This window comes from Mustelus asterias, chromosome 12, assembly GCF_964213995.1.
Source record: "Mustelus asterias chromosome 12, sMusAst1.hap1.1, whole genome shotgun sequence".
Classification (NCBI taxonomy): Eukaryota; Metazoa; Chordata; class Chondrichthyes; order Carcharhiniformes; family Triakidae; genus Mustelus; species Mustelus asterias.
In genome coordinates, this window is record NC_135812.1 from 102,221,624 (window position 1) to 102,249,459 (window position 27,836).

The 27,836-nt window shown below is 49.0% G+C and overlaps 1 protein-coding gene across 6 annotated transcripts in view; it reads left to right on the forward strand.

The window, feature by feature from the left end:
* Nucleotides 1–27,356, forward strand: part of gcgra (glucagon receptor a) — a 132,737-nt gene extending 105,381 nt beyond the window's left edge. For all 6 annotated transcript variants that reach the window (XM_078225748.1, XM_078225752.1, XM_078225747.1 and 3 more), the window contains 12 exons: nt 209–305; nt 2,289–2,396; nt 4,047–4,168; nt 5,060–5,166; nt 7,038–7,191; nt 15,161–15,320; nt 16,995–17,055; nt 19,530–19,599; nt 19,704–19,792; nt 21,520–21,658; nt 24,158–24,199; nt 26,562–27,356. In XM_078225748.1, the coding sequence (XP_078081874.1) occupies nt 209–305; nt 2,289–2,396; nt 4,047–4,168; nt 5,060–5,166; nt 7,038–7,191; nt 15,161–15,320; nt 16,995–17,055; nt 19,530–19,599; nt 19,704–19,792; nt 21,520–21,658; nt 24,158–24,199; nt 26,562–26,873 (1,461 nt within the window). In that variant the 3' untranslated portion in view covers nt 26,874–27,356. The remainder of the gene's footprint in view (nt 1–208; nt 306–2,288; nt 2,397–4,046; nt 4,169–5,059; nt 5,167–7,037; nt 7,192–15,160; nt 15,321–16,994; nt 17,056–19,529; nt 19,600–19,703; nt 19,793–21,519; nt 21,659–24,157; nt 24,200–26,561) is intronic.
* The last annotated feature ends 480 nt before the right edge of the window (nt 27,357–27,836 follow it).

Consider the following 27,836-nt stretch of genomic DNA (forward strand, 5'->3'; position numbering starts at 1 on the left):
CTCTTCTGTCCTATAGTGATTCTATCCTATTCTAGAGTACTGGAAAAGAATGAGAATGGTCTTTAGGAAGTCCATGTTTGCACTGGGTTCAGTCTATCAGTGATGCCTCATGTTACTGTGTACCCCACTCCATGCGGTTCCTCCTTTCTAGACGAAGGCACCACCTTGGAAACGGTTGTAATCTTCTGCTCTGATTCCTTTCTTTCAGAGGGTGTCAGTTGAAGTTCTAGAGAACACGGTGGAAAAGTGGAAAAGATATTCTGATGAATGTTCGAGAAACATTTCTCGGGCCTCGCAGCCGAAAGGTAGGACACCCCCTCCCCTGCCACCCTGTACAAAACGCCGTTGGCATGGTGATGCCCTCTCAGGGTTCATGGAACCCAGTTTGGTGTCTCTGTACACCCAACCACCTCTCTCCCAATGACCTGTCACTGATCCCACTGAAGTTGCTAGAATCATCATTACTTTTTTTCATTCATTTGTGGGACATGGGCGTTGCTGGCTGGCCAGCATTTATTGCCCATCCCGAGTTGTGCTTGGAGGGCAGTTGAGAGCCAACCACATTGCTCTGGAGTCATATGTAGGCCAGACCAGGTCAGGACGGCAGATTTTCTTCCCTAAAGGACGTTAGTGAACCAGATGGATTTGTCAGACAATCAACAATGGTTCCATGGTCATCAGTAGATTCTTAATCCCAGATGGTCTTTTCATTCAATTCAAATTCCACTACCTACCGTGGCGGGATTCGAACCCGGGACCCCAGAACATTCACTGATTTCCTGGATTAATAGTCTAGTGATAATACCAGTAGGCCATCACCTCCCCTATTTAAACATTTGAGTTGTGTCACTGATCCCAGTTTTCCTGGCGTTCATTATATGTCAGTGTGCAGGGGGTGGGGGCAGAGGAAGGGGGGATTTCCTTGCTGTTACAGAATTCCGATGCCCATAGCGTAAAAGGGCAGATTGTCTCGCTATCCCGGATAGTTTTGCAATCTCCGTTTCCTTGAGAGAACCACCCATGATAGTTAAAGTGCCCATGTCCCCCATACCATTACACCCCCCTTTCTGTGAGTACCTCACATAGCAGTGCCTGGTCTCTCCTGATGTAGGTCGTGCTTGTGTCTTTCATTGCCAAGAGTGATAATGTTTAGTGCATTTTTAAAAAATTCTTTCGCATGATCTGGGCATTGCTAGACCAGCATTTATTGCCCATCTCTAGTTGCCCTTGAGAAGGTGGTGGTGAGCTGCCTTCTTAAACCCCTGCTGTCCATGTAGTGTAGGTACACCCACAGTGCTGTTAGGGAGGGAGTTCCAGGATTGCGACCCTGTGACAGTGAAGGAACGGCGATATATTTCCAAGTCAGGATGATGAGTGACTTGGAGGGGAACCTCCAGGAGGTGGTGTTCCCAGGTACCTGCTGCCCTTATCCTTCTAGATGGGTCATGGGTTTGGAAAGTGCTGTCGAACGGACCTTAGCAAGTTGCTGCTGTTAGCATGTTGCTGCTCCAGTAATCCAGGGAACTGGCGGTCCGGATCATGCCATCAGTATATTGTCCCCTTGAATTCCGATGGATGGAGAATGGACTGACATCAAGGTGTGGTGTCTGGATTCTAAAGATCAGGAATGAATGGGAATGGCTGAGGGTGAGATTGGGATTGGGAGAACCCTGTGATCAGATGATTAATATATTGCAAATCCATTGGTACCTCATCAAAGACAGAAAGATTTATATTTATACATTTTCACAATATCGGGATTTCCCAAAATGCTTTACGGCCAATGAAGTATTTTTTGGCGTCACTGATGTGACGTAGGGAAGGTGGCAGCTATTTTGTACACAGCAAGCTCCCACAAAACAGTAAGATGATAATGGCCAGATACTGGTTAATATCCTATCAGTGATGTTAAGGATAGTTATTGACCAGGGTGAAAGCCCCGTTTCTCTTCTTCAATTAATGCCTCGGGATCTTTAACATGAGCCTGAGAGGACAGACCAGGCCTCAGGTTAAAATGCCATCGCGAAGGCTGTACTTCTAACAGTATAGCACTCCCTCAATATCAGCTACGATCAAATGGCAGAGCAGATTCGATGGGCTGAATGGCCTAATTCTGCCCCTACATCTTATGCTCTAATACTGCATTGAAATGTCAGCTTGGATTTTGCGCTTAAGTTTTTAGAGTCAGGCTTGAACCCACAACCTTTGGATGCATGAGCGAGCGTGCTATTAACTGACCGGGGCTGATATCAGTTTCACTGAACACGTCTCTTACCTTTTTCCCGCAGGTGTGGTGTGTTATCGGAACTTTGATAAGTACGCCTGTTGGCCTGATGGTCTCCCAAATACTATTGTGAATGTTTCCTGTCCCTGGTACTTGCCGTGGTATAACGCAGGTAAAAGCCCTTCACTGGGACCTTTCATCGCTGGCCCTTGAATGAATGTCAGATAAACTTGGAGCAGCGACACCTAATCATTAAAATGAATCAAATGGGCCAATTGGGGCAGCACGGTGGCACAGTGGTTAGCACTACTGCCTCACAGCGCCAGGGACCCCGGTTCAAATCCCGGCTTGGGTCACTGTCTGTGTGCAGTCTGCACATTCTCCCCGTGTCTGCATGGGTTTCCTCCGGGTGCTCCGGTTTCCTCCCACACTCCAAAGATGTGTGGGTTAGGTGGATTGGCCATGCTAAATAGCCCCTTAGTGTCCGGGGGACTAGCCAGGGTAATGGGGTTATGGGGATAGGGCCTGGGTGGGATTGCGGTTGGTGCAGACTCGATGGGCCAAATGGCCTCCTTCTGTACTGTAGGATTCTACGAATTGAACCCTTTCAGCCTCCTCTCTCCATCCACATTCTAAGAAATGGTACTTTTCGGAATATTCTAGAATTTTTATGGAGCTAGTTGGCACAGAATGAGACAGAAAAGTCATTTTTTTTCTCTAGAGAAACACGTAAATATCCGTTAGAAATCTCAGGCTTTTGCTGAAATTCCAAAATTGCTACGATGGTATATTTCCTTTTTCATTCATGGGACATGGGTGTCGCTGGCTGGGCCGGCATTTATTGCCCGTCCCTGAGGGTATTTTAAGAGTCAACCACATTGCTGTGGCTGTGGAGTCACATGTAGGCCGGACCGGGTAAGGACGGCAGATTTCCTTCCCTAAAGGACATTAGTGAACCAGATGGGTTTTTTACGGCAATCGACAATGGTTTTACAGCCATCAGTAGATTCTTAATTCCAGATTTTTTTTATTGAATTCAAATTTCACCATCTGCTGCGGTGGGAATCGAACTCGGGTCCCCAGAGCAGTACCCTGGGTCTCTGGATTACTAGTCCAGCGACAATACCACTGTGTCACCTCCGCTCCTCGCCTTGCCTTGTCCCGCCTTGCAAGTGTGTGGTAAAGGCTAACCAATGGTCCCAGCCTCAGGTCAACCAAAAGGTGACCTTGAACTAAAATGATGGTCCAGGTTTTGGGGGGGGGGGGGTGGGGGGGACGGGGGGGGGGGGGGGGGGTGTCGACATTTTGATCAGCTGTCCCGCAGTCATTGGCCAGATCGATTCGAGCAAGTGATTGATATCAAGTAACCAACCAGCCCTGTAGTATATGGAAGGTGCGGCAAGCCTGGGGGGGCAGTCCCCCGTCTGCGGTCCCCCGTCTGCGGTCCCTGTTCTCCAGCTGGGGGGAGACTCGGAGAAATGGAGGAGGACTGGGAAGGGTTGGGGGGGGGGGGAGCTGAGGGGAGAGTTTCCTAATACTTGGACTCTGCAGCATCTCTGTTTGTCCTCTGGGATCTGGCAAACCTTTCTCCCCTGTCACGGGTCACTGCTTCTCCTGCCGGTGTAGCTGGTGCATCACCTGTTGCTTCTTAATAAGCTGCCATTTTGTATAACCTGTGACTCCTGAACCTTAGAACGTACAACACACTCTGGGGCATTTGTAAGTGACACGTGAGCTTGTTATTTAATCAGTCCTTCCAGTATCTCCAGTCCCCCAGCCCACACCCAATGAAATGAAGATGACTCGTATCTCTCTCTTACAGTGCAAGGTGGCTCTGTCTTCAGGAAGTGTGGGCCTGATGGCCACTGGGTGATGGATTCCATTAAGCAGCCCTGGAGGGACAGCAGTCAGTGCAAAGATGATCCCAAGGATGACCGAGCTCAGGTGGGAACAATGGAAATTCCCAGCACTGGGGACCTGCTGGAATAATTGGGGAATTGCGGGAATCACAGCGTGATCAAGTGTGTGCACAGGGGCAGGAATTCACCTTGGGGGGGGGGGGGGGGGCAGACGGATGGACAGAATGGTATTGAGCAGCCATTGGTAGTCCTGCTCCAATCATCATGTGTTGACTTTAATGGGGATTTTCACAGTAGCTTCATTGCGGTGTTAATGTCAGCCGACTTGTGGAGAATGGAAGCCTACTAAGGGCAGAACTTCCCGTTCCGCCCGCCATGGGAATCGTAACGGGCGAGGGGCGGACCATGGAAAGATCCGTTGACCTCGGGCGGGATTTTCCGGTTTCAGGGCGAACACAGCTGGAAAATCCCACCCTTTTATAAATAAATTTTAAACTTAATGGGACTGAAAATAGGGTCAGGATTATAGCGGGTGTTCAGTGCACTACTGCCTGTCTTGGTCCACGTTTCTATTTCAAAGGAACAGTTTAACCTCTGGCCCAGGGGAAGGGGCAGGGCAGAGTGAATTGGTCTTTCAAAGAGCTAGCAGTGACATAATGGGTTGAATGGCCTCCCGCACTATACCATTCTGTGTTGTACTCTTTACGTTCCATTCCCGTCCCTCCATTAAAGATTTGGTTATTTTTTTCCCGAAATGTATTTCTTGCTTTCTCCACCTGAGGTTCCTCAGGTACCCTCCGTGGATCCTGATATTGGCACCAATCTGTAATCCATTTCACTGTAATTAACAAAGGGGGCCATTTCCCTCACTCACCCCTCTGTAACTGTGTCGGGGCTAATTCTGGAATTGGCAATCTGCCGTGTTCCCACCCCCCCCATCCTGCCTTTAGTAATCGATATCTTTGTCATCTTTCAGCAGGAACAGGGGAAGATTTTGCATGGCTTCAAGATTATGTATACGGTGGGATATTCATTGTCCCTCGGAACCCTGGTGTTGGCCCTGGGGATTCTGGTGGGATTTGGGTAAGAACTGGCTCATTCTCTCATTAAAACCCTGATAATTATTGTTCAGATACCGACCCCTTAACCCACATTGTCAGAGTTATGCGATGGACTCAAATATCACACCTCTACCACACTGACCTTTCACCTCAAGTGCTGACCTTTCACCTCTAGTACAGTGGCCTTTCTCCTCTAATGCTGACCTCTCACCTCTAATACATTGACCTTTCACCTCTCATGCACTCTCAGAAAGCAAAACCAGTAAACCTTGGGAAATGACTGGTACTGGTCTGAACTGGAGTTCAGTTTTTAATGTATACAAGACCAATTCAGACCAGTGCCAGTCATTTCCCAAGTTTCATTGTTTTTGCTTTCTGGGTTGACCTTTCACCTCGAATGCTGACCTTTCATCTCTATGCACTCATCTTTCACCTCTACGCACTGACCTTTCCACTCTCTTATACGGATCTCTACTCAGGCCAAAGGACTCTGGTCAAAGTTTCTCTCGGCTTAACCTAAGAATCTATATGATTATTTTCGGCCTAGTTGATGTATGTGAGCTCACTGCAATTCAGTACTGAATGGTCAGCTGGCTCTGAGAGAGGTGCGGTTAGTAAGAGAAGATCACATTGAAGATATTCTGGTGTTGGGGGTTAGAGTATTGGCACTAACTCAATCTTGGCATCGATATTGTCTTCAGTAGAAATAATGGGGGTAATTTTGAGCCCACACTCTCCATCTGCGGGAATGGCGGTGTGCGTTCAAAATCCAGAAAGCACGATTTGTGCCGGTGAGTTTCTAAATTCCGATCTTACTGGCCCCTCACCGGTGGAGTGGCCTGAAACACGCCACAGGACCGCAGGAAGCTCATTTCAATACATTAGCATGTCATTAGCAAACATCCTCTCCGGCACGTCCCCCCATACCAGATATTCAGACGTGAATGTGACGTGGGGTCCCAAAGGTCAGTATAGCCCCTGGGGGAGAGGGTGAGTGACTTGGTCAGGAAGTGCCTGGCACTGCCCCCCCCCCCGCACGGGTTGGCACCATGCCTGTGCCAATCTAGCTTGCCAAACCTGTGCCAAGGGGCGGGCCCAGTGAGAGCCTCATGGGAGGTGGGGGGAGGGGTTCATTTAGATGTAATGCTGGCGATGGCCGTTGGGATGGGGGTGCGGAGGGGGGGTCGGGGGGAGTAGTGGCGGTGTGTGCCAGCTCAGACTGTGGGGGTTGGGGGGGTGGGGGGGGGGGGGGGGGGTTGGAGAAGGTGGGAAGGTGCTGATACTTGGGCAAGGGGGGTGGAGAGAGGGAAGTCAATGACTGGGGGAGGTTGGAGATGGGCCCCACGACCGGGGGGGTGCAGAAGGGGCCAATGATCAGGAGGGGGCGGGGGAGAAAGGACTAATGATCGCGGGCTGGGTGGTAAAGTGCCAACTCCAACCGGGATGGAGAGGGTGCCACTCAGATCTGTGGTGGGCGACGAGGGGAGAGGTTTACCCGGGTTCTGATCAGGGCGTCCTTAAAGAATGGCACCCCGATCTCAGTGCCATCGAGTCTGGCTGGCGTATTTAGGCTCTGCTCCCTGTATGACAATGTGAATCCTGCCCCTTGATATTTTTGGCAGAACGCGGTAAGATCTGGAGAGTAAACCGACCCCTTTCTCAGGAGAGAAACTCGCCGGAAACAACGCGCTGCCATTTTTTGGTAAAATTTCACTCTCAATCTTCCCAAAAATGGGACAGTGTTCAGTTCCCCATCACCAACATACCTCACCGTTATCCATACAAAGGCCAGAGAAAGAACCAGTCCCTTCAGTCTGAACTGAAACAGATTTTTCTGATGGTTGAACAATTCCTAACCAGCGTCATTGTTAATCTTCCATTTCTGTCTCTCAGGAAGCTTCACTGTATGAGGAACTATATCCACATGAACCTCTTTGCCTCATTCATCCTCCGAGCTGTCTCGATTCTCATCAAAGATGCTCTTTTTAAAACACAATATAAACAAATAACAGAGGACGTGGACATTCAAGTCTGGTTTAATAATGAGGTAAGTCACGGAATTACAGAATTGTTAGGGTGCTGAAGAAGGCCATTTGGCCCATCGTGTCTGCTCTGGCTCACCAAACGAGCATCGTGGCTTAATGCCATTGCCCTCCCTTTTCCCCCGCACATTTTTCTATTCAAGCAATCATCCAATGCCCTCTTGAATGCCTCTATTGAACCTGCCTCCACCACACTTCCAGACAGTGTGTTCCAGACCCCCAATCATTGACAAAATAATTCTCACATCACATTTGCTTCTTTAGCAAATCACTTTAAATCTGAAACAAAACAGAAAATGCTGGAAAATCACAGCAGCTCTGACAACATCTGGGGAGCGAGAATAGAGCCAATGTTTGGAGTCTCGAAGATCCTCTGTGCCCTCTCGTTCTCGATCCTTTGACGAGTGGGAACAGTTTCTCTCTGTCTACTCTGTCCATGATTTTGGACACCTCTATCAAATCTCCTCTTAGCCTCCTTCTCTCCAAGGGGAACAGCCCCAACCCCTCCAATCACTCCAATAAGTTCATACACTTCCCATGGTATAGAGCCCAAAACTGCTCCTAGGGAAGAGGACCCAGCATTCCCATTGTTGCAGTGATAGCTGCTGGGAGGTGCACTGCCATGGACTTTTAATTTTTTAAAAATACTTTTCCAATTCAATCAAATCAAATCCAATTCAGAGTCTCAACAAGTTGAGACATTTCAGATCCAGGCTGACAAGACAGGGCGAGCGACCAAATCACCCTGTCCTAGGCCTGATCTACATGAGCCAAGCTGATTGGAGAAGGGGGAGGTTCTTCCTCCAAGACTTGAGCTCATTTGCATCTTAGCCAAAAGACCATGGATTTTTAATTAATTTTTTTATTGGCATCATTGGCTGGCCAGCGTTTATTGCCCATCCCTAGTTGCCCGAGGGCAGTGGAGAGTCAACCACGTTGCCGTGGCTCTGGAGTCACATGTAGGCCAGACCGGGTAAGGACAGCAGATTTCCTTCCCTAAAGGACATTAATGAACCAGATGGGTTTTTTCCACCAATCAACAATGGTTTTCATGGTCATCAGTAGATTCTTAATTCCAGATATTTTTCATTGAATTCAAATTCCGCCATCTGTCATGCCGGGATTTGAACCCTCAAAACATTAGTTGAGTTACTGGATTAATAGTCCAGTGATAATATCACTGGGCCATCGCCTCCCCGATGGATGCTGGGTGAAGATGGATTTAGTTAAGATGCAGGAGGAAAGCCAGGTTGGATATGATGTCAATGGGCTGCCAGTATGGATGGAAGAATCCTTTATATCCCCAGGCAATGAAGACTAATGGGGAAACCTCTGCACAGCGAATGCTGCACATTGGCCAAAGCACCTCTGGCCCCAGTGACCTCTTTCCCCCATCTCCGCTTAGAGAAAGGCGATAGAGGGAACATAAAAGGACTCATTAACCAGATAAAATATTTTGCCGTCCTTCCAATTCCTTTCACAATGTTCCTGTGTGGTTAGCCTAAGAAAATAACGATTAGCAAAACAAAACCCCAAAAGCTTAAACAGGATTACTTCAAAAGTTCATTTCTCGTACATCCATAATTAGGGAATGTGCGCAATCTGTTTGAACTCCGGTTCTCATGAAGTCTAACCCACGCACGGAGATATATTGACAGACCATTAAAGTGCTGGAGGACTTTTACTTAAGCTGCCCAAATAGTGGGAACTCCTGTGTACCGGGTAGTTAAAGTAACTCCTTTCAACTCAAGGGGTGGAATTTTCCCATCCTGCCCGCCACGGGAATTGTAGCAGGCATGGGGTGGGGAGGGGGGCGGGGAGGCGGGTGTGGTTGGCGGATCATGGAAAGGTCCGTTTCCCTCGGGTGAGATTTTCCGGTCTTGAGTCAAGCATGGCTGGAAAATCCTGTCCAGGGTGTGCGTTAACCCAGAGTCCCTCTGACCAATGGGGCCCTGCCTGAAGTGATGTTGGACATTCCCCCATCCAGATTGACTGAAGAAAAGTCCATTGTGATAACCTGTCCTTAAATTGACATCAAATTGGCAATCTTCTGGAAAAGAAACCCAAAGGGAAGTCTGAGCTGGCAGTATAGAGTGTCACTGACACAGTTGGCCAGAGGTTTCAGATAGATACTTACATCCTGTTGGGGCAGAGAAGGTTACACGGTAGATTTAACAGGGAGCAACTTTAACCTATTAACCCTTTGGTGTTCGGGTGCAAATCTGGTTTTGCAGCCTTTCCATTCAGGTTAGGTTGATTAGCTATGTTAAATTGCCCTTAGTGCCCCAGGATGTGTAGGTTAGAAGGATTAATGGGGTAAATATGTGGGGTTATGGGGTTGGCATGCTCTGTCAGAGAGTCGGTGTAGGCTTGATGGGCCAAATGGCCTCCTTCTGCACTGTAGGGTTCTATGGGTTCCATGTTAGTCGAGAGCAGTATTGAGTAGAGTGTAAAACCAGTGTTTCACTTGATCGCTTGGGACTCCCGCCTTGGAGAGTGGGTGAGTGGATTGGGGGTGGGGAGGGGGGGGGGGGGGGGCGGTGGAATTAAGATAAACTAACCGCCCCCCCGCCCCTGCTTGATGAATTTGCACTCCTGAAGCAGAGGGTCATGTACCCGGACAGCACATTCGGAACTGGAGAATGTCACCATTGCAGGGATTACCCATTCAGTATCTCAGAGTGTGAATTTGTCCAATTTGCCCTTGTGTCTAAAGCCAGTCCGGAACGGACCCGAGTTGTTAAATTCGGATATCAGGTGACCGGAATTGGAAATTGTGGCCCAAGTTCCCCGCGCTGACCTAGCCAAACACTCCTGGAGAAAAACAAATTGGTCGTAATCTCCAGAGGTGCCCGAGAACACGAGGCTCCAAGCTGTGCGGCCAAAGCTGCTTACAGATCAGCTGGGAGGAATGTTGTTTGCTTCCCTCCATCGCACCAAACTCCCCTTCCGTTTCCCTGTAATCTTGAAAGGGTTTACACAGAACATGCCAAGAAAACATCGAAGGTTCTTTCTTCCCATCACTGCCTTTGCCAAAATGGTCCTAATTCCTCCTAGTGCCCAGTCTGTTGATCTGGTTTAAGTTTTTGCAGTGTGTTGGACTTTATCCCCCATTGATAACACGTCCTTTATAATGTTTCCTTCCTCTGCTTCCCCCTGGCTGGAAATAGATTTGGATGTTACTTTATGCCATTCTACAAATAAGAACCACAACAAACAAAGTACACGGACTAATTCTCCTCCCTGATTCAGTCCGAGCCGTTAATCTGGTGGGTTAAAGAGAAGCAGAGCTATGTGGGGACTGTTAGAAAGTCACACAGCCTCCTATATCAGCGGCAGTACAACCTCAATAACCCTGTCCCTGGGTATTGTCTCTGCATCGTGAAACTCCAATTAAAAAGCCACTGACCTGCTACCTTTTGGATGAGGTGTCAAACTGTGGCACCCTTTGCCCTATCGGGTGGAAGCATTATTTAGGAGAGATGGGGAGTTAGACCACAAGACCATAAACTATAGGAGCAGAATTAGGACATTCAGCTCCGCCATTTGATCATGGCTTCTCAAGCCCATTCTCCCGCCTTTTCCCCATTACCTTTGATCCCCTTACAAATGAAGAACCTATCTCTCTCTGTCTTAAATACACTCAATGAGCCGGCCTCCACAGTCTTCTGTGGCAATGAATTCCACAGATTCACCACTCTCTGGCTGAAGAAATTCCTCCTCATCTCGGTTCTAAAGGGTTGTCCCTTCACTCTGAGGCTGTGCCCTCGGATCCTCGTCTCTCCTACTAATGGAAACATCTTCTTCACGTCCACTCTATCCAGGCCTTTCAGTATTCAGTAAGTTTCAGTGAGATCCCCCCGTCATCTTTCTAAATTCCACCGAGTACAGACCCAGAGTCCTCAGGCGCTCCTCATATGTCAAACTTTTCATTCCCGGTGTCATTCTGGTGAACCTCCTGTGGACCCTCTCCAAGGCCAGGACATCCTTTCTTAGATACAGGGCCCAAAAGTGCTCACAATATTCCAAAGGTTCTCCCCGTTCCCTGGACAACATTTAATCCCGAACCCAAATCAGCAAAGCAGATTATCAAGGTTGGCACCATGTACATCAAGTGAGCTGCCACACTGAGTACACTTCAGAAAGGTACTCGAATGGCTTCCAAACCCTCTGGGATGTCCAGGTGTGCTGGATAAAAACACTTACAAACGTGTTCAGAAACCTGGTAAAGAGCCACAGTGCCATTGACATTGATTGTCCTATAAGCAGAGGCAGCTGGGTTGGAGAGCTCCTTGTAGGTTAGTGGCACTGAGGAAGTGTCTGACAATAAACTGGCCTGAACCTAATAGACCTGTCTCGAGTGATCCTTCCACCAGAACCACTTGTTGTGATGATGTGGAGATGCCGGCGTTGGACTGGGCTGGGCACAGTAAGAAGTCTCACAACACCAGGTTAAAGTCCAACAGGTTCATTTGGAATCACGAGCTTTTGGAGCACTGCTCCTTCATCAGGTGAGTGGAGAGGTAGGTTTCACAAACAGGGCATATATGGACAAAGACACAATTGCAAGATAATGGTTGGAATGCGAGTCTTTACAGGTAATCAAGTCTTTACAGGTACAGACGGTGCAAGTGGAGAGAGGGATAATCACAGGTTAAAGAGGTGTGAATTGTCTCAAGCCAGGACAGTTAGTAGGATTTTGCAAGCTCAGGCCAAATGGTGGGGGTTACACGTAGTGTGACATGAACCCAAGATCCCAGTTGAGGCCGTCCTCATGCGTGCGGAACTTGGCTATCAGCTTCTGCTTGGTGATTCTGCGTTATCGTACATCTTCGGGTAAGCGTTCTCCAAGGCAGTCTTCAAGACACACGACAACGCAGAATCGCTGAGCAGAAACTGATAGCCAAGTTCCGCATGCATGAGGACGGCCTCAACCAGGATCTTGGGTTCATGTCACACTACATGTAACTCCCACCATTTGGCCTGGGCTTGCAAAGTCTCACTAACTGTCCTGGCTTGAGACAGTTCACACCTCTTTAACCTGTGATTATCCCTCTCTCCACTCGCACTGTCTGTACCTGTCAAGACTTGATTACCTGTAAAGACTCACATTCCAACCACTACCTTGTAAATGTCTGTGTCTATATATGCCCTGTTTGTGAAATCTACCTCTCCACTCACCTGATGAAGGAGCAGCGCTCTGAAAGCTCGTGATTCCAAATACACCTGTTGGACTTTAACCTGGTGCTGTGAGACTTCTTACTTGTTGTGAGTAACAGGGAGACCCATCAACATTGGTGGTGACATTTACAGATGTATCTCTCCAATGTCCTGGCAAATAAAGCTCTGTTGGTGACTGGAAGGGGCTTGATGTCAAATTGGAATATTTAGCTACAGTGAGTTGTCATTTCAATCGCTGCAAAATTCATCAACTTCCCGATTGAGTCAAATGACTAAATACCTGACTGACCATCTCCTTAACCAATGAGACTTGCCGATTGAGAAAGAAGCAGGAATAGCAGAGAGGCGTCTTCAGAGGGTGGTGGATCTGATGAACTCTCGACCCCAGAGGGTCGGGGAGGCTCAGTCATTGAGTACGTTCAAGGCTGGGATTGAGAGATTTCCACGGATAGATTAAAAACGAGGGATCCGGGGAGTGTAGAGGAAAATGGAATTGAAGCAGAAGATGAGCCATCATCTCACCGAATGGCGGAGTGCGTTTGAAGGGCCGAATGGCCTACTCCTGCCCCTATTTTGTTAGGTTAAAGAGGCTGAATTAGTCAAATCAGGGACAGAAAGAGAAATAAAGAGAGGAAATGAAAGATTGGATGAAGAGAGGGAGAATTGGAGAGAAAAGAGACAGAACGGGGTTGCACAGTGGTTAGCACTGCTGCCTCACAGCGCCAGGGTCCCGGGTTCGATTCCCGGCTTGGGTCACTGTCTGTGTGGAGTTTGCACATTCTCCCCGTATCTGTGTGGGTTTCCTCCGGGTGCTCCGGTTTCCTCCCACAGTCCGAAAGATGTGTGGGTTAGGTTGATTGGCCATGCTCAATTGACCCTAGTTTCGGAGGAATTGGCAGGGAAAATATGTGGGGTTACGGGGATAGGGTGGGATTGTTGTTGGTGCAGACTCAATGGGCCGAATGGTCTCCTTCTGTACTGTGATCTATTCTATGAAATAAAAGATAAGACCGTTTTAAAAAGAAGAATGTACCATATGTAGGACTGAGATTCCACACTCCAAAATGTTCCCTTTCTGGGATGGAGATTTGTGGCAATGTTGTAACAATTATCATGTTAAAAATATATTGGTGCTGCTAACTCTGACCTATGTATCTGAGATATGTGTTTACTGGGAAACTGTTAAAACCCAGCATGTTCTTAGAAGTATAGAATCATACAGTGCAGAAGGAGGCCATACAACCCATCGTGCCTGCGCCAACAACAATCCCACCTGGGCCTTATCCCCATAATCCAATATATTTACCCTGCTAATCCCTCTGATACTAAGGGGCAATTTAGCATGGTCAACCCACCTAATCTGCACATCTTTGGACTGTGGGAGCAAACCGGAGCACCCGGAGGAAACCCACGCAGACACGGGGAGAATGTGCAAACTCCACACGGACAGGGACCCAAGGCCGGAATCGATTCGAACCCAGGTCCCTGGCACTGTGAGGCAGCAGTGCTGAATTGCCCCTTAGATGTCCCAAGATGTGTAGCATTAGGGTGATTAGCAGGGTAGAAAGTTGGGGTTACCTGGCTCGGGAGTTGCTGCAACCTTGATGGGTCAAATGGCCTCCTTCTGCACTGTAGGGATTCTATGATTCAGAGGTGCTCTCAGTTCAGGCGTGGCCTGAATAAGATCCTACACTAGTTTAACATCAATTCATTCCAGCAATGAAGCCCAGTGCTTTATTTGATATTTTTGTGTCTTTATTAACCCATGTAGCCACTTTCAGTGTAGCCTGAGATTCCTGCGCTCCTATACCCCACTTAGATATTTATTTACTAGGGTTAAGTGGCCTCTTTATTCTCTGACCAAACTCTGTAACTTCACGGTTATCTAAGTTTAACAAGTGTCTGTAAATGCCGTGTTTGTGAAACCTACCTCTCCACTCATCTGATGAAGGAGCAGTGCTCCGAAAGCTCGTGTTACCAAATACACCTGTTGGACTTTAACCTGGTGTTGTGAGACTTCTTACTGTGCCCACCCCAGTCCAACACCAGCATCTCCACACCATAAGTTTAACAAAGTTTAGAGGAGATGTGCGAGGCAAGTGTTTTACACAGAGGGTGGTGAATGTCTGGAACGCGCTGCCCGGGGAGGTGGTGGGAGCAGTGACGATAGCGGCATTTAAGGGGCAACTCGACGAATACATGAATAGGATGGGAATGGAAGGGTACGGACTCTGTAAGTGCGTACGGTTTGAGTTTAGGCAGGCATCATGATCGGCGCAGACTTGGAGGGCCGAAGGGCCTGTTCCTGTGCTGTACTGTTCTTTGTTTTCTTTGTTCTTTGCACCCCCGTGGGGCGGCACGGTGGCACAGTGGTTGGCACTGCTGCCTCACAACGCCAGGGACCCGGGTTCAATTCCTGTCTTGGGTCACTGTCTGTGCGGAATTTGCACGTTCTCCCCATGTCTGCGTGGGTTTCCTCCGGGTGCTCTGGTTTCCTCCCACAGTCCAAAGATGTGCGGGTTAGGTTGATTGGCCATATTAAATTGCCCCTTAGTGTCAGGAGGACTATCAGGGGTAAATGCATGGGGTTGTGGGGATAGGGTCTGGGTGGGATTGTGGTCGGTGCAGAGTCGGTGGGTTGAATGGTCTCCTTCTGCACTGTAGGGTTCTATGGCCTGTTCCTGTGCTGTATTGTTCTTTGTTCTCTTTGTTCTTTCTACATTGAAGTTCAATCTACATTTTACAGTCACACACCCATACTCCAGTTTCTTAGCCCTGTTTCTTTCCTTCCAGACTGCAGCAGGATGCAGAACTGCGCAGGTGCTGATGCAGTACTGCATTGGGGCCAATTACTACTGGCTGCTGATCGAAGGAATCTACTTACACAATCTGTTGGTCATCGCTGTCTTCTCTGAGAAGAGTTACTTCAATATTTATTTATGTATTGGCTGGGGTGGGTGTCCTCTTCATTCTTGTTGACTGCATTGTTGCCTGGGGATGTTTGGGTGGGATGAGGACTGCAAGGGGGCAGCCATTAATGATCAGCCGTGATCATATTGTGACCAATTGTAAAATACCCTCAGAACTTCAAAATGTATCAGTGCTACAAACATAGAATATAGGAACGGGGGGAGGCCATTTGGCCCTTCAAGCCTGCTCCACCATTTATTATGATCATGACTGATCATCCAACTCAATAGCCTGTTCCTGCATTCCCCCCCCTCACAACGCCAACCCCCACCGCCTCACCCCCAATATCCTTTGATCCCCTTGGCCCCAACTGCCAAATCTAACTGCTTCTTGAAAACATACAATGTTTTGGATCAGTGGATCTTGATCCTTACGTTCTCTGTCCTCTCTGCAAGTTGGAACTTGCAATTCCCCACAGCCAGGGTGGATGGTTTCAGCTGTTTCATTCTAATGGAAATGCCTTGCGAATATCAGCACTGCAAACCTCCCAAGAACCACAGAATCCATAGAATTCCTACATTGCAGAAAGAGGCCATCCAGCCCATCGAGTCGGCACCAACTCTCTGAAAGAGCATCCCACCCAGGCCCTCCCCTCCCCCTGCCCTATCCCCATAACCCCATGCATTTAGTATGGCCAATCCACCCAACCTACACGTGCTTGGACACTAAGGGGAAATTTACCATGCCCAATTCATCTAACATGCACATCCTTGGACACTAAGAGGCAATTTAGCATGGCCAATTCACCTAACCTGCACATCCTTGGACTGTGGGAGGAAACCAGAGCACCCAGAGGAAACTCACGCAGACACGGGGAGAACATGCACACTCCATGACAGTCACCCAAGGCCGGAATCAAACTCAGGTCCCTGGCGCTGTGAGGCACCCTGTGCTTACAGGAATCATTGACAGAGACGCGCAAGTCCACTCTGGGATGTCCTGACGTCTCAGTAAGTGCGCCTCTTGATGGGGTGATCTGGGGTTCAGTCTGGCCTTTGTTTGATTGGCTGAGCTGAGCCCCAGACAATCAGTGTTCCCAGTGCTCCCGGGTAAGTGACAGGAAAGAAAGACCAGCTTGGACAACTGCTCATGAAATCCACTCAAAGAACATTCTGGAAAGTACAGGTGTTTGGGCATCCACCATCTCATAGAAATCATAGAAACCCTACAGTACAGAAAGAGGCCATTCGGCCCATCGAGTCTGCACCGACCACAATCCCACCCAGGCCCTACCCCCATATCCCTACATATTTACCCACTAATCCCTCTAACCTACGCATCTCAGGACACTAAGGGCAATTTTTAGCATGGCCAATCAACCTAACCCGCACATCTTTGGACTGTGGGAGGAAACCGGAGCACCTGGAGGAAACCCACGCAGACACGAGGAGAATGCGCAAACTCCACACAGACAGTGACCCAAGCCGGGAATCGAACCCAGGTCCCTGGAGCTGTGAAGCAGCAGTGCTAACCACTGTGCTACCGTGCCGCCTGCCAATCACCGTCCATTCCTGCAAATGAGGGGCTAAGTGGATTGGAGCATGGTCGCTCTTTTTCAAAGAGTAGGCTCAATAATGTTAACGAAACTCAGTCTTCAAAACATCCTCTGTTTGATTCAACAATAACCCAGATTCTGCTCTTTCATGTTGCTTTGCAGGATCCCCGGTCTTATTTGTTGTTCCTTGGGTGGTCGTCAAGTATTTATATGAAAATACTGGGTAAGTTGATCCGCGACATGTGTGCACATTCCAGGAGCAGGCGTCACCTCGAACGCCACCCACAAGAGGTCACCCGTTTTCCTCAGGCATCTCAATCCAGATCATTCCAAACGAAACGTTTCAGTGACGGAGGTGGGACGCTGAGGGGAGGTTTCACTCAGTGACCTCCCGAAGGAAAGGGTGAATCCTCTCACCCCAGTGAGGAGAGTTAGAGACTCCACCCCTGGGCCTAGATGTGAAAGGGTAGAGTGTGTATCCACCCACACACAATGCATACATCTACTCCTCATCCTCCAGTGGAATAGAGTACAATCATGTGTGTGTAGGGAATGCCATACTCCTCAGAAGCTCTTCGAGTAGTTGGGAGTGAATGGATATCTCCTGCAGTGTCAGACAAAGATCTCCGTGGACAGAATGTCCAAAGAATAATGTAGCTGGAGTAATCACTAGTCAAAAATTGAAGCAGTTCTATCTCAAAACTCATCCATTCACTAGTTTTAACTGCTCCTGGCGACACTTCAATCTCTCAATCTCACATATCTCTGCGCCTTCTAAGTTTAAATTGAGGTCTTATAGGAGAGCTTTACATATGGGCTGTCAGTAAATGTTATAAATTCTGTGTTCTCTTTACTGGGGTGTTTAAAGTTTATTTTATTGGTGTCACAAGTAGACTCACATTAATACTCCAATGAAGTTACTGTGAAAATCCCCTAGTCGCCACATTCCTGCGCCTTTTCGGGTACACTGAGGGAGAATTTAGCATGGCCAATGTACCTAACCAGCACATCTTTCGGACTGTGGGAGGAAACCGGAGCACCCGGCGGAAACCCGCACAGGCACGTGGAGAATGTGGCGACTCCGCACAGACTGTGACCCAAGCCAGGAATCGAACCCAGGTACCTGGCGCTGTGAGGCAGCAGTGCTAATCACTGTGCAGCCCCAGTGTGGGGTTGGACGGTGGATAGAGGTTGGGCAGCCGGTCTCATTGACTTCAACTCCATTTCATGATTTGAACAGAAACATCGATTCTATTTGATCGTTTTGCATCTTCTAACAAGTATTGCATAGGATCATAGAATCCTTACAGTGCAGAAGGAGGCCATTGAGTCTGCACTGACACTCTACAGAGTATCTCACCCAAGCCCCCTACCCCACCCTATCCCTGTAACTCCACATATTTACCATGGCTAATCCCCCTAATCTACACATCTTTGGGGTGTGGGAGGAAACGGGAGCACCCGGAGGAAACCCACACGGGGAGAACATGCAGACTCCACACCTGAATTGAACCCGGGTCCCTGGCGCTGTGAGGCAGCGATGCCAACCACTGTGCCATTGTGCTGCATTACACAGCATTTACAGCACGGAAACAGACCATTCAACTCCATACGAGCCACCTCCAACACCCCCACATCTAACACCACCAATATACCCTTCCATTCCATTCTCTCTTGTGTTTCTCTACATTTCCCTTAAATGCATCGAGTGCCAAAATTACTGTTTACCCCTCCGAACAAATTAACGAATGTTAACTGGACCCACGCCGACTGGTGAAGTGAAAACTAAGACACAGCAGCTTTCTTGGCTGAGGAGAGTCTATTGACTTAGTTGACAATCAACACCACTCCATCATCGTAGAGTCGCACAGTGCGGAAGGAGGCCATTCGGCCCATCGAGACTGCACCGACCACAATCCCGCCCAGGCCCTATCCCCATAAAGCAATCTACCTGTGTCCCAGCCACCCCCATTTACAACTGTACAAATACCTGTTTAACAATCAAATTTGATTTATTATTGTCACATGCATTAGCATACAGTGAAAAGTATTGTTTCTTGCACGCTATACAAAACATACCGTTCATAGAGAAGGAAAGGAGGGAGTGCAGAATGTAGTGTTACAGTCATAGCTAGGGTGTAGAGAAAGATCAACTTAGTGCAAGGTAGGTCCATTCAAAAGTCTGACGGCAGCAGGGAAGAAGCTGTTCTCGAGTCAGTTGGTACGTGACCTCAGACTTTTGCATCTTTTTCCTGGTGGAAGAGAGAATGTCCGAGGTTCACGGGGTCCTTAATTATGCTGCCTGCCAATAAACCTCAACAATGTGATTAGTAAGATATTGATCCCAAGGGGATTCATCCTCGATCAGAACATTCCGGAATGTATTAACACCTGTGGGGAGCAGTGGTCCAGATATCATGGAGATTTGAGGGTTTGCAGTTTGGTGATCTCCCACTCAGGTGTGCTCACTGCCCACAGTGATCTTTCCTAATTGTCCACGGATTCAATTCTATAGAAAAAGAAACCAAGCCGGGAATCAGACAATCTTCGCACTGAGCAGCAGACGGTACCTCTCTGCGGTGGGAGAAGCTGGGGGAAGTTGAGTTGATGATTCCAGGGGGTGCTGGGAGTAGGGGAGCTGGGTTCAGGTTTTCTGTTTTTTAATCTGAAGCTCAGCAACATCTCGTTTCTCTCCAGGTGCTGGACAACAAACGAGAACATGGCCTACTGGTGGATTATCCGTTCGCCCATCCTGCTGTCCATACTGGTACTGAGGACAATACTTCACCAATCTTCACTAGTTACTTTGTAGAAGTCCAGCAGGAAAGCTAACATTTATTCTTGTGCCATTTCTGTTATCTTATTTTTCAGATCAATTTCTTCATTTTTATCAGAATTATTCATATCTTAGTGTCCAAGCTTCGAGCTCACCAGATGAGGTACACGGATTATAAATTCAGGTAAGCCTTTCCTCCAGGTGTCTCATTTCTATCAATATTCCCCCCTTTCCGATCTCTCCCTCCATTCATCCATCACGTTCCTCCCTTCCCTTCCCCTCACCTCATCACTCATTCCTCATCCTGCTCCATAGCCCTCCCCTCCTCAGCCCTCTCCTCCTCATTTCTCCCCTCCTCAACTCCCCTTCACACCTCATTCTCCTCATCCCTCTCCTTTACATCCCTCCCCTCCTCAATCTCCCCCTCCTCATCTTCCCTTCCTCGTTCGCCACTCCTCATTCTTCTCCTCCTCACCAACCTCCCATCCATTGACTCTGTCTACACTTCCTGCTGCCTCGGAAAAGCAGGCGGCATAATCAAGGACCCCACGCACCCCAGACACACTCTCTTCCACCTTCTTCCGTCGGGAAAAAGATACAAAAGTCTGAGGTCATGTATGAACCGACTCAAGAACAGCTTCTTCCCTGCTGCTGTCAGATTTTTGAATGGACCTACCTCGCATTAAGTTGATCTTTCTCTAAACCCTAGCTATGATTGTAACACTATATTCTGCACTCTCTCGTTTCCTTCTCTATGAACTGTATGTTTTGTCTGTATAGCGCGCAAGAAACAATACTTTTCACTGCATGCCAATACATGTGACAATAATAAATTAAATCAAATCATCTCCCTCTCCTCATCCCTCCTCTACCTACAGGGAAGAAGGTTATCTAGGATTGCAATGGGATCTTGATCAATTGGACCAGTGGGCCAATGAATGGTAGATGGAATTTAATTTAGATAAATGTGAGGTGATGCATTCTGGTAGATCGAATCAGGGCAGGACTTACTCAGTTAATGGTAGGGCGTTGGGGAGAGTTATAGAACAAAGAGATCTAGGGGTACAGGTTCATAGCTCCTTGAAAGTGGAGTCACAGGTGGACAGGGTGATGAAGAAGGCATTCAGCATGCTTGGTTTCATTGGTCAGAACATTGAGTTGGAACATCTTGTTGAAGTTGTACAAGACATTGGTAAGGCCACACTTAGAATACTGTGTACAGTTCTGATCACCCTATTATAGAAAGGATATTATTAAGCTAGAAAGAGTGCAGAAAAGATTTACTAGGATGCTACCGGGACTTGAGGGTTTGAGTTATAAGGAGAGGCTGGAAAGACTGGGACTTTTTTTCCTGGAGCGTAGGAGGCTTAGGGGTGATCTTATAGAGGTCTATAAAGTAATGAGGGGCATAGATCAGTTAGATAGTCAATATCTTTTCCCAAAGGTAGGGGAGTCTAAAACTAGAGGGCATAGGTTTAAGGTGAGAGGAGAGAGATACCAAAGAGTCCAGGGGGGCAATTTTTTCAGATAGAGGGTGGTGAGTGACTGGAACAAGTTGCCAAAAGTAGTAGTAGAGGCGGGTACAATTTTGTCTTTTAAAAAGCATTTAGACAGTTACATGGGTAAGATGGGTATAGTGGGATATGGGCCAAATGTGGGCAATTGGGACTAGCTTAGTGGTAAAAACTGGGTGGCATGGACAAGTTGGGCCGAAGGGCCTGTTTCCATGCTGTAAACCTCTATGACTCTATGAATCCTCCCTCCTCATTCCACCCTCCTCACTAAGAGTGTGTGTGAAGATATTCTAAATGAATCTCACTGTGGAGGAGATGAGAATGCCACTGCAGCTCCATTTGACCTTCTGCTTCACGCACTCCCTGATTGTCTCACCTCCTTCCTCTCTCTCCCCAGGCTGGCTAAGTCTACGCTAACCCTGATCCCGTTGCTGGGGATTCACGAGGTGGTGTTTGCCTTCATCACAGATGAGCACGCCCAGGGTACACTTCGACACGTCAAGCTTTTCTTCGACCTGTTTCTAAATTCCTTTCAGGTATTTTTACTTCTTTCGAATCATCGGTGATTTGTTCGTTTACCTTTCTGACTAACGGGTGGTGGTGGAGTGTCATCGTTCACTCAGGGAGTCCAAGGCACAGTGGCACAGTGGTTAGCACAGCGCCAGGGACCTGGGTTCGATTCCCGGCTTGGGTCACTGTCTGTGTGGAGTTTGCACGTTCTCCCCGTGTCTGCGTGGGTTTCCTCCGGGTACTCCGGTTTCCTCTCTCAGTCTGAAAGACGTGCTGGTTAGGTGTATTGACCCGAACAGGCGTCGAAGTGTGGTGACTAGGGGAATTTCACAGTAACTTCATTGCAATGTTAATGTAAGCCTTACTTGTGACTAATAAATAAACTTTAAGTCACCGTGACAATGTGCACTATCACATACATCGTGCAGTCTGGAGCTACAGGCAGTGATGGTGGAGGCTCCAACTTTCTTTCCATGATGTGGCTGACCAAAGATCTCTCACTGCCCGCCATAGCCGTGTATTGGAAGAATTTGGAAGTCAGTGCCCAACCTGTTTGACCACATTATGAACACATCTTCCTTGACCATTGAGTCCTGGAGTGGGACTTGAACCCACATCTCTTGGCTCAGAGACAGGGACACTACCCACCGCTCCACAAGGCCATCTAATGGACACAGGATCAGAATCCTATCTGGTTATTCAACCTCTTTAAACAGTCGCTGCAGACAATCTCATTGGGAGATTGTGGTTGGATGAGTTGCTGTGTCTAACAGAGAACCATTGGTCCCTTTAACCTAAAGGTGGACCATCGCTGGTTGGCCAGCATTTATTGCCCATCCCTAGTTGCCCCTTGAGAAGGTGGTGGCGAGCTGCCTTCTTGAATCGCTGCAGTCCACGTGCTGTGGGTTGACCCACAATGCCGTTAGGGAGGGAATTCCAGGATTTTGACCCAGCGACTGTGAAGGAACGGCGATATATTTCCAAGTCAGGACGGTGAGTGGCTTGAAGGGGAATTTGCAGGTGGTGGCGTTCCCATGTATCTGCTGTCCTTGACCTTCTAGATGGAAGTGGTCATGGGTTTGGAAGGTGCTGTCTAAGGATCTTTGGTGAATTGCTGCAGCGCATTGTGTAGATAGTACACACTGCTGCTACTGAGCGTCGGTGGTGGAGGGAGTGGATGTTTGTGGATGTGATGCCAATCAAATTGTATCTTCCCCCCCCCGGCTCTTGCCATCTCCCATGGCCTCTGGGTGGAGAGTAGGAGCACTGGCCACCATGTCCGTAACCAGGAATGGAAACGTTTAAGATAATGGAAAAGTAATCCAAGGGGAGACGGAGGATTTATTTTTGATACAACGGATTCCTACTGGAATACACTGCCTGAAATGAACTGGAAACAGATTCCAAAAAGCAATTGGATATTTATTTGGCGAGGAGAAATTTTCAAGGCATTGGGGGAAAGAGCAGGGGAACGGGATTTTAAAAAATTCTTTTGTGGGACATGGGCGTCGCTGGCAGACCAGCGTTTATTGCCCATCCCTAATTGTCCAAGGGCAGTTGAGAGTCAACCAAATAGGGGCGGCACGGTGGCACAGTGGTTAGCACTGCTGCCTCACAGCGCCAGGGACCCGGGTTCAATTCCAGCCTCGGGTCACTGTGGGGGGTTTGCACGTTCTCCCCGTGTCTGCGTGGGTTTCCTCCGGGTGCTCCTGTTTCCTCCCACAGTCCGAAAGACGTGCAGGTTAGGTTGATTAGCCATGCTAAATTGCCCCTTAGTGTCAAGGGGGTTAACAGCGTAAATGTGTGGGGTTACGGGAATAAGGCCTGAGTGGGATTGTGGTCGGTACAGACTCAATGGGCTGAATAGCCTCCTTCTGTACTGGAGGGATTCAATGATCTGGTGTCACATGTAGGCCAGGCCAGGCATGGACGGCAGATTTCCTTTCCTAAAGGACATTAGTGAACCAGATGGGTTTTTATGACAATTGACAATGGTCATAGAACCCCTACAGTGCAATTCGGCCCAACAACCTGCACCGACGCTCTGATGGAGTATCTTACCCAGGCCCCCCCTCCCCACCCTATCTCCATAACCCCATGTATTTACCCCACACATCTTGGGATATTAAGTGGCCAACCCACTAACCTGCCCATCTGTGGACTGTGGGAGGAAACCAGAGCACCCGCAGGAAACTCACGCGGAAACGGGGAGAACGTGCAGACTCTGCACAGTTACTCAAGGCCAGAATTGAATCTTGGTCCCTGTAGCTGTGAGGCAGCAGTGCCAACCACTGTGCCACCATGATGCCCTGGTCAACATTAGACTTTTATTTCCAGATTTTTATTGAATTCATATTTCACCATCTGCCGTGGTGGGATTTGAATCCGGGTCCGCAGAGCATTGCCCTGGATCCCTGGATTAGTAGCCCAGTGACAATACCACTGTGCCACTGTATTTATCATGAGTACAACGGGGCAGTGACTTAGCAGAGATACTGATCTCAATCTTCCTTCCTTCCTTGCAGGGTATGCTGGTGGCCATATTGTATTGTTTCGTTAACAGGGAGGTAAGATAATGGGTATTTACTCTTCTCCATTGAGACCGCCTCTGGGACGGGAGCTTTCGAAAGCTGAGTGGCACTCAATTGTCCCGTGACTTTGTCAGGAACTGTTAAACCCAGCTGGTTTGTATCTCCCATGGAGAGGGTGGGAGACTCATCTCTTGGGAGCATGATGGGTAGGGGGTGTGCTGGGCAGTGTGTGGGCAGGGGGAAGAGGGTCTCCCCCTTCCCCAACATGGCATCAGTAAAGAGAAAGCAGTAGATACGCTAGGCCGAAGCTTTCCTACCCTCAGTGTAAGATAAACAAAGAGGGAGATAGCTTTTCTACATCATCCTGTGAGCCTCAGAACAGCCCAACACACCCCATGAAGCAGAGTTGTTGCTGTAATGTAGGGGAAGATAGCAGCGCACAGGCAGATCCCATCAATGTGATAAGCAATTGAATCATCAGTTTTAGTGATGTTGTTTTGGGTGAATTCCGTCCCCCATCTCAGGTTGGTGCCATCAGATCTTTTACATCCATTTGGGAGCACAGACATATCTCAGCTTAACAGCTGATCCAGGAGAGCAGTACACAGTCCCATACAGTCCCTTCCTCAGTATCTCACACCTCCCACCCACACACTCGCCTCTCTCAGTATCTGACACCTCCCTCACGTATAGTCCCTCCCTCAGTATCTCGCACCTCCCTCGCACACAGTCCCTCTCTCAGTATCTCACATCTCCCTCACACACAGTCCCTCTCTCAGTATCTCACATCTCCCTCCCACACACTCGCCTCTCTCAGTATCTCACACCTCCCTCACACACAGTCCCTCTCTCAGTATCTCACATCTCCCTCACACACAGTCCCTCTCTCAGTATCTCACATCTCCCTCCCACACACTCGCCTCTCTCAGTATCTGACACCTCCCTCACGTATAGTCCCTCCCTCAGTATCTCACACCTCCCTCACACACAGTCCCTCTCTCAGTAACTGACACCTCCCTCACACACAGCCCCTCACTCAGTATCTCACACCTCCCTCACGCACAATCCCTCCCTCAGTATCTCGCACGTCCCTCCCACACACTCGCCTCTCTCAGTATCTCGCACCTCCCTCACGCACAGTCCCTCCCTCAGTATCTCGCACCTCCCTCACGCACAGTCCCTCCCTCAGTATCTCACACCTCCCTCACACACAGTCCCTCTCTCAGTATCTCACACCTCCCTCACGCACAGCCCCTCTCTCAGTATCTCACACCTCCCTCACATACAGTCCCTCTCTCAGTATCTCACACCTCCCTCACACACACTCGCCTCTCTCAGTATCTCACACCTCCCTCACACACAGTCCCTCTCTCAGTAACTGACACCTCCCTCACACACAGCCCCTCTCTCAGTATCTCACACCTCCCTCACGCACAATCCCTCCCTCAGTATCTCGCACGTCCCTCCCACACACTCGCCTCTCTCAGTATCTCGCACCTCCCTCACGCACAGTCCCTCCCTCAGTATCTCGCACCTCCCTCACGCACAGTCCCTCCCTCAGTATCTCGCACCTCCCTCACGCACAGTCCCTCCCTCAGTATCTCACACCTCCCTCACGCACAGCCCCTCTCTCAGTATCTCACACCTCCCTCACATACAGTCCCTCTCTCAGTATCTCACACCTCCCTCACACACACTCGCCTCTCTCAGTATCTCACACCTCCCTCACACACAGTCCCTCTCTCAGTAACTGACACCTCCCTCACACACAGCCCCTCTCTCAGTATCTCACACCTCCCTCACGCACAATCCCTCCCTCAGTATCTCACACCTCCCTCACACACAGTCCCTCTCTCAGTAACTGACACCTCCCTCACACACAGCCCCTCTCTCAGTATCTCACACCTCCCTCACGCACAATCCCTCTCTCAGTATCTCGCACCTCCTTCACGCACAGTCCCTCCCTCAGTATCTCGCACCTCCCTCACGCACAGTCCCTCCCTCAGTATCTCGCACCTCCCTCACGCACAGTCCCTCCCTCAGTATCTCGCACGTCCCTCACGCACAGTCCCTCCCTCAGTATCTCGCACCTCCCTCACGCACAGTCCCTCCCTCAGTATCTCGCACCTCCCTCACGCACAGTCCCTCCCTCAGTATCTCACACCTCCCTCACACACAGTCCCTCCCTCAGTATCTCGCACCTCCCTCACACACAGTCCCTCCCTCAGTATCTCACACCTCCCTCACACACAGTCCCTCCCTCAGTATCTCGCACCTCCCTCACACACAGTCCCTCCCTCAGTATCTCGCACCTCCCTCACGCACAGTCCCTCTCTCAATATTTCTCCTGCTTCTAACCCATTATTAATTCTCACTTCTTTCGACGATCCCATTCCAGGTGCAGTCGGAACTCCTGAAGAAGTGGAGAAGGTGGAAATTGGGGCAGGACATTGAGGAAGAGTACAGGCACACATACAGCCAGCCTCAGCACATGAGGAACGGGAGCGTCAACCTGGAGAAACACAAGCTGGTCCACAGCTATCACAACGGCACCGGCGAGACTAACCTCACCGTGGAGGCCACACCTCCTTACATCGAAAAGGCCGAGTCGTCCTCTGAACAAATAACTCTGAGGGAGAAGCTGGATCGCTCCGAATTCCCCAAAGAAACAGAACAAAGGTCGCCGGACTTGGTGGAGAGTCATTGCTGACGGAAAGGTCAGATACGCCCTGGCCAGACTGGCGATGGGACCTATGAGGAGGAGCTGATTGTCAGCCCAAGGGAAGACTTGGGAAATCTTATCATTGTTAATGGAAAGCTGAGAGGAACTCACCAATTTTCATTGCATGGAACGCTTGCTGCCAAACCTGGAGGAACGTTGGGAGTTCTCCCTGTTTTCCGAACAATCTTCCTGCCACCCGTGTGACTGACTGGCTGCGTGACTCCAGTCCACATCTCTCTCTTTATTTTTTGAAAAAAAAATGTTGCATTAATAAAACATTTCTTCAGGCGAGAGTGATCAAAAGCGATGTCTGCCTCACGGGTAAGAGTGGAAGGCTGTGAGATGGCACTTTACACCGCACTGATTGCTGGATCGGAAGACGGGATCCTTACGGACTTTCAATATCCCGACCAGATCCCAAAGAACTGTAATGTTCAGATTGTCATTAGGTAGCTTAAGAAGAGGGTGGAACGAGATGGTGGTTGGGAGTGTGGGGCGAGGTGGGTGAGGGGGGGATGGATGGAAGGGGAGGGGTCCGGGTTGGGGGGGGTACAACAAAAACACAGAGGAGTCATTTTAGCTTGATCCACAGGTTTCCCTATTGATGTAACTGTTCAAACCCAGGCTAAATCTAAAGTAGGTGTCGTGTGTGTGTGTGCGCACGCATGTGTGTGTGTGTGCACACGCATGTGTGTGTGTGTGCGCACGCATGTGTGTGTGTGGAAGGTTTTTTAAGTTTAGTCTATTTATTATTGTCACAAGTAGGCTTACATTAACACTGCAATGAAGTTACTGTGAAATTCCCCTAGTCGCCGCACTCCGGCTCCTGTTCGGGGTACACTGAGGGAGAATTTAGCATGGCCAATGCACCCTAACCAGCATGTCTTTCGGACTGTGGGAGGAAACCAGAGCACCCGGAGGAAACCCACGCAGACGCGGGGAGAACGTGCA